Here is a 13,124-nt window from a genome sequence, read left to right as displayed (position 1 = left end):
ATTTTATCTCCTCCATCCCTTAGCTCCAGAGAAAATTGCCTGGTACCCCTTGAAGTCTCAAAAAATCCCAAGCCTGCTTCCGTTACTTACTCACATTGTATTGACAAGTATGTTTTGGGGTCCTGAGAGCAGGAGTGCCCCTTCCTTCTCTGAATTCTTAGCATCCAGCCTGGCACACGTACACATTCCCTGAATTCCTAAATCTCAATTTCCTCCACTGTGAAACAAAGCTGGGCTAAATGATGACCTCCAAGGTCCCTTGCAGTCCTGATAATCTATGACTTTGACAGAGCTGAAGTGGCCCGCCACACTCTGCCTCACAAGAAAGCCCACGTGGTCTCTGTGGTTGGCCTGAGATCACGTATTCAAACACAAATGAACTGTGCACAACTTCAGGCCTCACCTTGCCCCGACAGAAGACTGAATCTACTGAATCGGCAAGAGTGCTGTGATAAGAGCAGTTGAAAGGCTGCAGCAGAGAAAGATTCCAGCCTCCGCCTAGTGCCTGCCTGCCACCGCTCCCAGCCTGCAGTTTCCTGCAAGACTCTGGATTGGTCCGAGGGCGACAGAGGGCTGGGGAAGAGCCTCTATATATTCCTCAGAGGGAAAGGCAGTCCCAGACAGTGTTGAAGGTTCCAGACTCTCTCTGCTGTTAAGAAGTTTTACTCAAAGCCGAGGAGCTGAGCCAGTTGCCAAAATGTGCAAAGGACTCGCAGCTCTGCCCCACTCATGCCTGGAAAGGTGAGAACCAAGTTATTTTGGTTTAAGAGATGGAGATAAAAAGAATCTTTACTCAAGGGAGTAAGAGAGAGAGAGACAATAGAGTTTGTGACTAAACTGGGGTAAAACAGGTGTTTTCTTGTAGACTGACAATGGTCTCTTCTCTGTAAACAATGCAGAGGTTTTGAAAGATCTGAGCTAGGAGATATAGATAAAACACGGGATATGTTAAACTTAATTTAATATCCAGAACATCATTTCCTTCAAAGAGATACTGATTCTATACGTGCTTATTCAGAGTGAAAAATGTATGATTAAGAATGTAGATTCCAGCATCAAACTGTCTTGGTTTGAATCCTGGCTCTATTATTCACTATTTGTGTGGCTCTGGGCAATTTATTTAACCTCTCTTTATCTCAATTTTCCTATCTGTAAAATGGAAATACTAAAAGTATCCACCTCACAAGCTGGTTGTAAGGATCAAATGAATTAATGTATATGAAATGCTTAGAACAATGTCTGGCAGGTAATGTTAACCTTTATTAATGTACATACGGGTCCTGGGAGAGGAAGACAGGTTTGCAGTGAGGCAGGGGGGTTTCTCATTGTTCTTTAGATAGAAGTAGTTGGATTGCTAGACAGAAAAGCCCTTGGGACATAGGGGTTATTTATTGGCTCGCATTCTTTCTTAGATAAATGGAACAAAATCTTTAAGACTCCCTGGTTGTTCTTAGGCTGGCTAGTGTTCTGGAGGGAATCCTAAATGTCAAGATTGAATAAATAGAAGAAGAACAAATATTTTACTTGCTAGAAAATTTAACCCAACAATCCCACCTGATACAGAGAAGTAGGGATGTTTCTCCTCTTTTTATGAATGAATTTGATTAACTTTCGTTTGATCCCTCATTATTTAAAGGAAACAAAGGTGCCCCCTTTGCAACTCTCCATCCTTCAAGGCACATAGAAGTTTGTGTTGTTCAATGGGTCATCTATGACATTTTCCTCTTACAAGCTCAGGTATCCTTTTTGATGACTTCCAATCTAGAAATAGCCTCAAAATAATTTTTAAGATGATAACATTATAGCATATAAATTTGTTTCCAACAATATTGTCTAGTGACTAAAATGAACCCGCCAAGGAGCTTTATACCCTGCTGTCAAAAGCACATATTATTATTTTTTTAATGCACAAAAAAGAAACTTGTAGCTCTTAAGTCATAATAGTTAGATTGCAAATAGAGAATCAGTATTGTCTATTGGACCAGCATTGGGGGAGGAGGATAGTTTTTAGTGCTGGACACTATTTATTGCTATTAACCTGTTCTTTCCTCTTTACTCTATAGAAAGCCAGAGGAATAGAGCACAGAGAGCTGAAAAGCACTGAAAGCTCCTTAAACATGAGATGATGCATAGTTATTTTCTTTTCCATGTTTGCAGCTATGAGAATTGCAACTTGACTTTCTCAACAATTTTAACAAATACCTTTAGCCCACTTATCATTTAAAATTATTTTGTACTCTCCTGTAGTAAATAAATATTACTTTATTAATTGGTGAATAATTGACTCTGGAATGATTGCAACATCAGTTTGCCAGGCATTTTGTAGTCCTATGACACACTCCTTGGCATTTGGTGAGTAATCAATAAATGTTTGTTGAAAGTTTGGCATTGGTACTAATTTTTGCCTATGCGTTCTTATAAATATGCATAATATTCACTGAGACATATGGATGGAACATTACTTTCAATGATTCCTATTACTGTTTCATATCTGATTCACTATCAACATTAATATTGAATCACTTTATGTATCTTTTTTAACATGTCTCACAGAAAAGTAATTTTATGTATCTTTTAATGCACAGCAAACTCTTATGCTCCAGAATATAATTAATGTTCAGATTGAATATTAAACAGTGACCAAGAAGCAAGCTTTTTTTTTTTTTTTTTGGTAGATTGACTGAACCTTTGAATTTACTAGAATGTGGAGAATCCTGCAGTTATCGTGTGTTACTATGTATTTTTTTCATGATCGGTTCCCACTGTAAACAGAATCATATTTCTATTTACAATGCTGTCTGAGTGGAATGTTTTAGAGAAATGGACTTGTGGAGCTGTAAAGCTATTAGCATATGCCCATGGAAATGACCTAAGATTGTCTATTCGAAGGAGAAAGTATTCCTTGAACAAATGCTTCCAAACCTACCTTCCATACTTTACACTCTGACTCTCACCTCTCTCATCCACCAGGCTCCCACCTTTGCATTTTTCCCCAACCTACAAAAGGAACATGGGTATGCCTCAATGCTTAGATAAAGATATTTAAGCATCCATATAAAATAAATTAGGGCAAAAACTATTCATTACGAGACAAATCTGTTTTTACTGGAGGGTTCTGCTGAAGAGTTAAATTGCAACCTCTATATTGCATTGGAAATACAATTTGGCTTTACAAAATTAACATATTATTATTGATTACATATTATTATTGATTACATATGATTACTGATTAACATATTATTATTTGTCAGTAGTGGAAAGAGTACTGGTTAAAAGTAATGGGCAGACTCAGTTTTGTCATAATCTAAATTTATGTTCCTGAGCAAGTTATTTCACTTTCCTAGCACTCTATTTTCTAATTGAATAGGTGAAAGTTGGATTAGTTGTTCTCTAATACCTTTTCCAGCTCCAACATAGTATACATGAAGTGAGATACGCCTTTCAGTGACTAGTGAGAGATGCAATTAAAGGGAACTTTTTCCTAATTTATTTTTTTCTAGAAGCTTGGGAGCAAATATGAGTCAAATAATGAATAGCCATCAAAATAGTGAATAACCCTGGGCAGAAACCACTGTGCTACAGCAGAAGCAACCTACCCAGTGACTCTAATACTGACATATAAGAACACATTATTTGCTTCATGTAAGAGAAAATCTAACCCTAGGAAATATTCTTTTCTCAATGTCTAGGGAAGTTTTAAGCCTGAGTCAACTTTGACATATTTATAGAAACTATTCTTTGTTTATTTATTAAGATGTTAAGACTATTGTTTATTAAAACCCCAGATAGAACTCACATATCTTTATGTATTTATAGAGAAAAATAATTCATACCTTTGAGCGATGAATGGCCACCACCACACAATTTCTACCCTCTGGCATATTGAAAACTATTCTGTTGGGGTGGGAATCTTATACAGTCTATAAAAAGGAAATAACTGAGTCAATTGGAGGTCTTATTTTCACCCATAATTTTCAACTTTGAATTTTAGGCTTCTTTTGAAAATTAGTTTTATTTTCATAGTCTTGTGAATTTCTCCAAACAAGTTTTGGTTTTTTTGTTTTGTTTTGTTTTTGAGATAGAGTCTCATTCTGTTGCCTGGGCTAGAGTGCAATGGTGTCATCATAGCTCACTGCTATGATGATGAGGCTGGAGCCTCAAACTCCTGGGCTCAAGCAACCCCCCTGCCTCAGCCTTCTCAGTAGTTGGGGCTACAAGTGCGCAACACCACACCTGGCTAATTTTTTTAAAAAATTTTTTGTGGACTTGGGGTCTCGTTGTGTTACCCAGGCTGGTCTCGAGCTACTAGGCTCAAGCAATTCTCCTGCCTCAGCCTCCCAGAGAGGCTGAGATTATAGGTGTGAGCCACTGTACCTGGTCTGATGTTTGAAGTAAATATTGCTCTTTAGAAAAAGAAGCAAGTATTCTAAAATAAAAAGTGTTATGATTTCCAAAAATTTGTCACCATAAAAAGCAACCAATGTGGTTATTATAATTTTTGTTCATTGGTGTTGGTCTTGGTACCAAGTTCACAGTCTCTGCCAAACTATAATAACACGAGGAGTAAAGGAGTAACTAATACTCAGCTTCTGACAAAGAATTTTCAGTGACATATTAATAAAGGGCCACAAACCCATTACTGTTGTAGGTGTCTGGCATAGATCTGATTTCTGTTTCAGACTAGAAAGGCTACTAATGGTATGCTCATGGTGTAATGTGTTTAAGCCATCATTCACACCCAGGGCTTCTGGCCATCTGAAGGGTGTAGCAATGCTGGGAATTTTAGGAGTTATAAAAAGTAAATAGGAAAGGTGATTTTTGAAAATTTACTATTTATTATTTTAGAATTTACTTTAAATTTTAATTTGTCAACAATTTTATTTATTTTAAAAATGTATTTTTATTTTACTAAACATTCCATTTTTTCCCATCTTCTCTGATTTATTGGGTACATTTAGAGCAAAAAGGCAGCCAATAAGCAGGGCTACTAATCAACTAATCTTCTTTTGAGAGTATTAAGCCTTTGGAAGCACCAAACAGAGGGGGTCAAGGCCCCTGGGTCTGCAGGATTAAGTAAATTCAGTCTTTTTCAAAAGCATGAGCTCATCCTGGAGCTAATTGTAGAGAAGAGATAAGCACCAAGTGAATAAAGACTGTGGTAATTAACTTGAGCAAGTGACAGCTCAGTAGAAATGAATACAGGATCATCAAAGAAGCCTAAAGAGATAGTGGCAGAGCTTCCAGTTAGGTTTAGGATCAGGCTTTCTGGGAACAAATGTGAATTTGAATGTGAGATATATGAATATAAATATATAACTGATAGTCTATGACATAATCAAAAATATTGCAGTAAAACTATATAATGTAAGAAACTGAGTCAACTATTTAATAAAATTTGGAGGGGAAAATCACTAAGAAAAACTTTGCTTTGATTCTTATTGATGAAAAGTATCTATTATTTCTCTGGATTGCCTTTCAAATCTGTGTACTTACTCTAGGCATACAGGTAAAAAACCCAGGCCTTGTTCCCAAGGAAATTTCAGCCCAGTTAGAGAGATAAATAAGAAAAAAAATTAATGTTCAGTGTTATAATCCACTTTGAAGGAATTAATGCACAAAGTGCTAAGAAGCACAAAAGTGGGAGAGGCCATGGGGGGTAGGTCCTGATAAGAGCGTTTGGTAGTCAAGGAAAATTTTACTAGAAGCTACAGGGATGATGCTCAAACTAAACTAAAAGGAGTTGTCCGGGTCTAGATAGGAAGAGGAAAGAGAAGGAAGACCTTCTAGGCCGAGGGGACAGGCCCACATGTGCAAAGACCCCGAGGGGAGAGGGCACAGCAAGTATGGCTGATGTTATGACATCTCTGTACGGTCTGTATTATCTCTGAGAGGCAAGTAAGGAGGGAAACCTCTGTGTTTCCAACCTTAGCTAATCTCCTGGGCACCACGTCCTGCACATGGTTCTCTGGCAACTTCTCCAGTGCCCATCCACTCCTGACTCTGAGGACTGAAGAGATTTCCTCGGGGGAAAGACTTTTTCCCCCTTTTGCCTAAATAATTCAATCGCCAAAAAGGTAGTCTGTATTTGGCATGTACGAGTCACCCCATAAATATTTTGGTGCAAGAATGCATGAATACATTTACAGCAAATGGAGACAGGACTGCTCCCAGGTCAGCCTGGTATTTTCTCTGCTTCTCCAAGGGATTGGGGAGAGTAAGAATGATAATGGTATGGGCAGTGACATTTTAGGCCATGGTGGAAGAAAGAGTGTATAGGCTGCTAAATAAAGAGGGATTCCTGCTGAGGGAGAGAGGGAGTGGGGATTAGGAGAGGAGAATAGGTGGAGAGAATTGCTAGCGCTTCTATACTTTCATCAGGAAAACCTTGTTAAAGAGGTGAGTCTTCTTTTGTTTCTAATGATGGGATCTCTTTGGCCACGGCAAGCGTTAGGAAATAGTATTGCGTGCCTGGGGCGTATCCCATGCAGTTACTTAAGTGAATTATGTTCTGTATTCTAACCAGTTGCCTCCTTCTCTTCGTTCTTTTGTTCAGTCTGGGCGATGCTGAATAATTGGACATCCATTCATAACACTTTGAGATGCCAGAATCTTACATTCTGAAAGGTCCCTGAAAGGTTATCTCATTTGTTTCTCCTTCTCTACCAAACACTGCACACTATTATGGGATAGATGATGTCTAGGGTCAGAGATTATTTAAGTCTCTGGGGCCAGTGTTAGTGGCTTTTGTCTGTATTGCTCACTGAGAGGCGAGGAGCGAAAGTTTAATTAAGGCAGTCAGGATCGATCATTAGTAACAGGAACCAGAGTATGGCTGGGGGCAGAAGATAGCAGGTTCCTATCTCTTTCTTCCTTTAAAGTTCCAATCAGTTCTCAGATAACATTGGATCTGCTCAGTGTTGAAGGCTGAGTCACCCAGAGGATAAAGACAGTGAAAGCCTGGTTGTTTCTGGCTGTCTGAGAAAGTTATTCCCAGAATTGCATGTTTTAGGAATAGGGAAGAAAATGCAGAGTAAGGAAGGATATCAGTTCACAGTCTATACCCTGCCTTCATTTCAGCACTGGAACTACACTGGGGTGGGGAGGAAAGAGCAGCGGTCATAACTCCACTTCTATTATTTCCTAGCTGTGTGATCTTGGGCAAGTCACTAAGCCTCTCTGAGCTTCATTTCCTCATCTGTAAACGAAGATTTTTATCTTGCCAGGGAGAGGTGCTATAAGAAATAAATGAAATAATATATGTAAGGTGACTAGTTTTTAGCAGGTAGACCCCTAGTAAATAATTAATTTCCTTCCATCCTCCTTTCTTCTGTGTAGGTAGTCAAGGAAACACAATTTAAGTCAGTCAATTATGTGCCAAGGCCTTTGATAAAAGTAATTTCTTTTCATTCTTTCTCTTCATAACCTCATCTTTTTTTAAATAATGCAGATGAATTGTAAAATAGTACAGTATTTTTTTTACCATTTTATACATAATTCATTCAATATGTATTTATTTTTAAAAAACATACAATCTTTTTTTTTTTTTTTTTTTTTGAGGCAGAGTCTTGCTCTGTTGCCCAGGCTATAGTGCAGTGGCATCAGCCTAGCTCACTGCAACCTCGAACTCCTGGGCTCAAGCTATCTTCCTGCCTCAGCCTCCCGAGTAGCTAGGACTACCAGTGCCTAGCTAATTTTTTCTATTTTTGGTAGACATGGGGTCTTGCTATTGCTCAGGCTAGTATCAGCCTCCCAGAGTGCCAGGACTACAGGCATGAGCTACCGTGCCTGGCCAGTTTTGTATTTTTTTTTTGTAGAGAAGGTGTCTCACTATTTTACTCAGGCTGGTCTCGAACTCCTGGCCTTAAGCGATCCTCCCATCTCAGCCTCCCAAAGTGCTGGGATTATAGTCGTGAGCTACTGCATCTGGCATTCCATTACCTTTTAATTCTGAATTTGGACACCATTTATTTTGAGAAAAGATTCCATTTTCATGCTAATTTTCACCTCATGCAAGTCATATAGGAAGATCAGGGAACAGTTCTGAATGTAGCTTAAAAGAAGCAATAGATTAAACAAGTGCAGTTTTCTTTCTGCCACTTTTGATCTCAGTGGACTTAATTGAGAGCCCCATATTTCTTTAAAGGACTTGTGACAAATTCAGAATATACTCCCAATTTGTAAAAACTGTATATTAATATGTAGTGGAAAGGGATTCTGTTTTTACCTTGGCAAATTCCACAAAGGGAAAGGATGATCCCAGTTCCTTGTACAACTTCAGGATGAATTAAATAGAATCTAACAGTCTATGATTCTTGTACTTTGTTTACAGTTAACTTAGTGTTCTCTTACCACAAGAACATAAGTTCCTTGAGGGCAGAGAGGAAAAAGTAAACCAAGGAACCAAGGATAGACACAGACACATCTAACTTTGGGGACATGGAGCCACTGACGACTTTCATACTATGTCACATTGTCCCCCACTGGGAGAGGGTGGCCCAGCCATGCCCTTCTGAATGCTACCCAGGGGGAGACTTGTCATTCGCCCTAACAGTGAAAGAGCTTTCATCCCTGAGGCCAGGATAAGAAAGGTAAGTCAGGATTTCTAAGCCTTTATATGATTAACTACTTTTCTTCTGTCATCTGGGTAAATCCTGGAGTACTGACAATTCTTGGAAGTGCCATGAAGACTGCTGGCATATAGGTGCACGGCAACTGCAATTTCCAACTACAGTAGGGACATATGGCTTGACTCCAGACCAGGCATTAGAAATTGGTCCTTTCCTGGAAAATGTGTAGGTGTGGTCAACCTAATTACAGGAAGTATGCATCATCAACACAGCTAATGCATGTGTGCCTTTGGGTTTATTGACTCTGACCATAGAGCTCCTGGAAAGTCCAAATGGGATATCTCTTGGCAAGGCATTCTATTCAGTTGTCACGTCCAGGTAAAATAATTTAACCTGACATTTTCTTCTCCTCGAAAAGGAAATATTTCAGTGTTCAAAGGATTCAGCCAAGTGGTTTTTGAATACTTTGGACAGTAGATACTTGATGATCCTATTGGTTCCATGACTAGCAAATGAACCTAAGACCATTATTCTATATTCTTTTTGTTTTCTTTCCCACCTGCCCAGACACTTAAACAGCACCTGGCCCTTCTGGACAGATCACTTAGATCTTTAAAATTCTATATTCTAGAAAAATATTTGAACTGTCAGAGTCAGAGGAAGAGATACAGCATGAAATCAAAAAGGTAAAGTGCTCTACTCTGCAAGTGTTTATTATTATTAGTGAAGTGTGTGGCTCTGTTTTGGTCACTTTTTGATATTTTTTGTGCAGAGCATCTTTCTTGATGAGGCACTTGTTTAGGGAATTCAGGATGTTTAGAAAGAATCAAGATAGTCCATGAAAAAAAATTGCTTCCTGTATTTTGGTAATTTATTTTAAGGGATAGTTTACAAGAGATACCTAGTCAACAGGAGTGTGGGACCAAATGACCTGTGCATTTTGGGACAAGGTCAATGAGGCAGATCATCCTGAAGACTTTCTCAGATAGTCTGGTGGTCTGATGCTTTCTGGATTACAAGATTCTGGAGTCTTAGATCTTGTTCCTGAATCTCCAAAGTCGAAAACAAGTATATGGCACTTGAACACACACACACACACAGGTACTCCCGATATATATATATTTTTATTATTAATCTACGGTGTTGACTTTGATATTTTTTATGACTTGGATAAAAGATGGATTGTTTGTTAAAATCAGAGATCTGTGCAGACAAACTGAACATGTAGCTGAGCTGGGTAGGAGGAAGTGATTTTTCTTTCATAAAGATGAATATAGATTGACAGGATTTTTTTTTTCATCTTAGGCACATGAATGTTTCCTTTGTTCATGCTTTGCATTTTACACTAAATGGGAAAAACAAACTTTTTTCCCCTTCGTCTCACACAACACTTCAGTTTAGACACCAAATATGTGACTTTTCACACCAAGAAATTCTTCAGTTTTCTGCAGGCATCAATTGGATATCCCACAAGTCAATTCAACTCTGACACTATCTACCTGGAGTTAACGTCAGACCCCGCAGGTTAAGGGCTCAGTCCCACAAGACTGCCCCTACTTCAGATGCCAATCCTAAATTCAGCTACAAATTGGGGGGTTCCCACAACTTCCTCCTTGGGTCCAATAATTTGCTATAATGGCTTGCAAGACTGAGGGAAACATTTGCTGATTTATAATAAAGGATATTACAAAGGATCTAGATGAACAACCAGATGAAGAAGTGCATAGGGCAAGGTTTATGAGGAGGGGTGCAGAACTTCCATGACTTCTCTGGGCGTGCCACCGTCCCCACTCCTAGCTGTGTTCTTGTTGACCAACCCAGAAATGCTCCAAACCCCGTGCTTTGGAGATTTTTATGGAGGCTTCATCACGTAGGCATGATTGATTGTTAACTCAATCTCTAGTGCCTCTGCTGCCCTCAGAGGATGGGGTCGGAGCTGAAAAGCTCCAAGCTTCTAATCATGGCTTGGTCTTCCTGGTGGCTAGGCCACCCGGGAACCCATTAGGAGTCACCTTATCAAAACAAAAGACACTCCTATTACCCAGGAATTTCCAAGGGATTTAGGAGCTCTGTGTCAAGAACAGTGGTCAAAAACCAAATGTTAGAACAACAGATGCTCCTATCACTCAGGAAATTATAAAAGTTTTAGGAGCTCTGTGCCAGGAACTGGTGGCAGAGACCAAACACATACTTCTTATCATGCTAAGAAACAGTCTAACCCCTGGTCTCTGGCCATGAACCACTTACAACAAAATGATCATAAAAGTCAAAAAATGCTAGTTATTAGAATCTCATTCAGTCATTAATAATTAGTCCAGTCCATCACTGTATCATAGAAGAATATCTCCAAGGGAGAGAATAGTCAGATTTTCAGGCTTCCATTCCATATTGTCAGATTCCAAAAGCAGGAATGGTCTCAGCAATATACAGCTTCACCCTTTCAGGCATCTGTGACCAACTGAGGTAAGACATGGTATCGTCTCTTACTCTGAGCCTCTTTTGAACTATTGATGTGATATTAGATCTCCTTCATTTCATAACCCATTTATTCATTCCTTTGCCCTCAGTTACTGTTCTGCCTTCTCCTCGTTTACACCCAAAGTCTTCCACCTTTGGAGGTTTGGCCACTGTGCTGGTCTAGATACCGGTGACAATACTGGTCTACTCCTCCTTCATTCTGCTCCCTGTCATATAGGCTAGCATTAAATAGGTGCAGAACTAGTGGGCTATTTCTGCCACCAGGCAATGTAGCTACAATCACTGTTAACCCAATTTTGCCAGATGGGGTGGAGGAACAGTCCACCCCATCAGGCTCTTAGTAATCTTCCATGCTCCCAGCACTTATGGCTGCAGCTTTGGTCCTGTGAGCACTACATCTAGTAGGTGGAAAAAAAGTTGAGGTGATGTGGAAAAGAAAGGAAATGTATAGTAGTTATAATAGCATCCTCCTCTCTCGGCAAGAATTGCAAAGTCATACCAGCATCCTTCCCCACCCACTCTTCCCTAGATCTACCAAAAACACAGAGGAATACCTAGTGGGGATACTCTAGTCCCATTCATGCTGAGTTTGAGCACACACTCATGAAGGCATGTTTGTAAGCTTCATGCCTTTGTCTCCCCTCATTTTAGACAATCAATGTTTCAATTGCCCATTTCATTTCTCTATCAAATTATTCCTCTGCAGAGGATATCTCTGCCCATTGCTGGACATTACGGGCTATGCAGTGTGTTCCTTGGTCTGAAGAAATGACAGCTGGGGTGTCCAAATTGGTGCAATATCTTCTCTTTTGGTCCTTTGTAGGGTATTCTGAGCATTTGCATCTAACACCCGGTAAGCAAAGCCCAGTTCAGAGTCAGTGTCTATTCTTTTAAAACCCATCTGTAGCCTTGCAAGGCTAACAACACCAGTCTCAGTGGCCAGCAGTGTTCCAGGCCTCCCCACCAGGGAATATTCCATAGCCATCAGCAATCTCTATCTCTCTGGCTAACAAACAGAGCCGTTCTTACTGGCATTTCGTGCCACAAAGTGTGCTAGAAGAATATGTCCAGATTTTGCCCATCTCTGCATTGCTGCACTACACCAGTATTCCCTCATTTCGTGGACCCAGGTGGCCACCCCAGGTAAGTACACAGGAATACCTGCTTATTGATTCCAATCACTTTTTGAACCTATAAGAGAGTTCTAATGGCTACTGATTGACATGTCCCATTTTAATGAACCCCTCAAATTCCCACAGTAATTTCCATAGGGCTGTGCCCCATATGGGCACCCCTTTAATAGGTTAAGTTTCTATCCTGCTTGAGCATATGGCCAGGCAATTGGCCACTGCCCATGAGTCAGTAAAAACTGAAACGTAGGGGCTTTTACCTTCCATCACTGCTAGGAAACCAGCATGCAATTCAGCCTGCTGGGCTGCTCTGTTTTTATCTTTGATCAGAGTGACAGCCGTCTGTTACTTGGTTTGGAACTGCTGTCTACAAACCACGGAACTTTGTCAGTCACTCAAGTGCTGTTTATGGGGTAGTGTCTAAGTGATGGCAGAATTCAGCAGTTCCTCACACAGTTCCAGAGTCAGTCCTACAAGAAAAAAAGGCTCCCCCTACTTGTATTTCCTCCTCGCATTTCCCCGGTAGCATGATCCTGTATGAAGCATTTCTGTTTTATCATGGAACTCTGCTGGGCACTGCCATCCCCATTAGAGTTTTTTCTCTGACATCACCAAGACATCATGGGTATTTCAGGTTTTAAGATTTATGTCCTTCAGTCATAGAGGCAGTTTCAATTAACATCCCCAAACAAGCTACTAATTGTCCCTCAGGTGGGAATTCTCTAGTCCAAAGTCCCAGTTGATTCCTGGGAAATGCTCACAGGCTTTTGCCATAAGTTCCAGTCTATGCTCCATACAGGGCTGTCAAAGAGAATTTGTCTATCCAAACAATCCAGCTTCTACTCTGCACTGTTTGGGCTCGGGGAATCTTATTGGTTCCCATTTAGCATGTCCAATTAGCTTTGTTTGGAGGGCAGATTTACACATCTTCTGTTTCACAATGGTAGGT

The 13,124-nt window shown here is 39.9% G+C and overlaps 1 protein-coding gene across 3 annotated transcripts in view; it reads left to right on the top strand.

Moving 5' to 3' along the window:
• The first annotated feature begins 508 nt into the window (after positions 1 to 508).
• The window catches only part of RGS5 (regulator of G protein signaling 5), a 56,480-nt gene continuing 43,864 nt past the window's right edge, over positions 509 to 13,124 (top strand). For 2 of the 3 annotated variants that reach the window (XM_076000342.1, XM_076000343.1), the window contains exon 1: positions 587 to 741. In XM_076000342.1, the coding sequence (XP_075856457.1) occupies positions 698 to 741 (44 nt within the window). In that variant the 5' untranslated portion in view covers positions 587 to 697. Of the gene's footprint in view, positions 742 to 13,124 lie in introns of all 3 variants that reach the window. The other variant, XM_012768659.3, reaches the window with a different exon arrangement.

Source organism: Microcebus murinus, chromosome 2 (genome assembly GCF_040939455.1).
Source record: "Microcebus murinus isolate Inina chromosome 2, M.murinus_Inina_mat1.0, whole genome shotgun sequence".
Taxonomy (NCBI): Eukaryota; Metazoa; Chordata; class Mammalia; order Primates; family Cheirogaleidae; genus Microcebus; species Microcebus murinus.
Note: the sequence above shows the minus strand (reverse complement) of the source record. Positions and strands in the feature narration are given on the sequence as shown.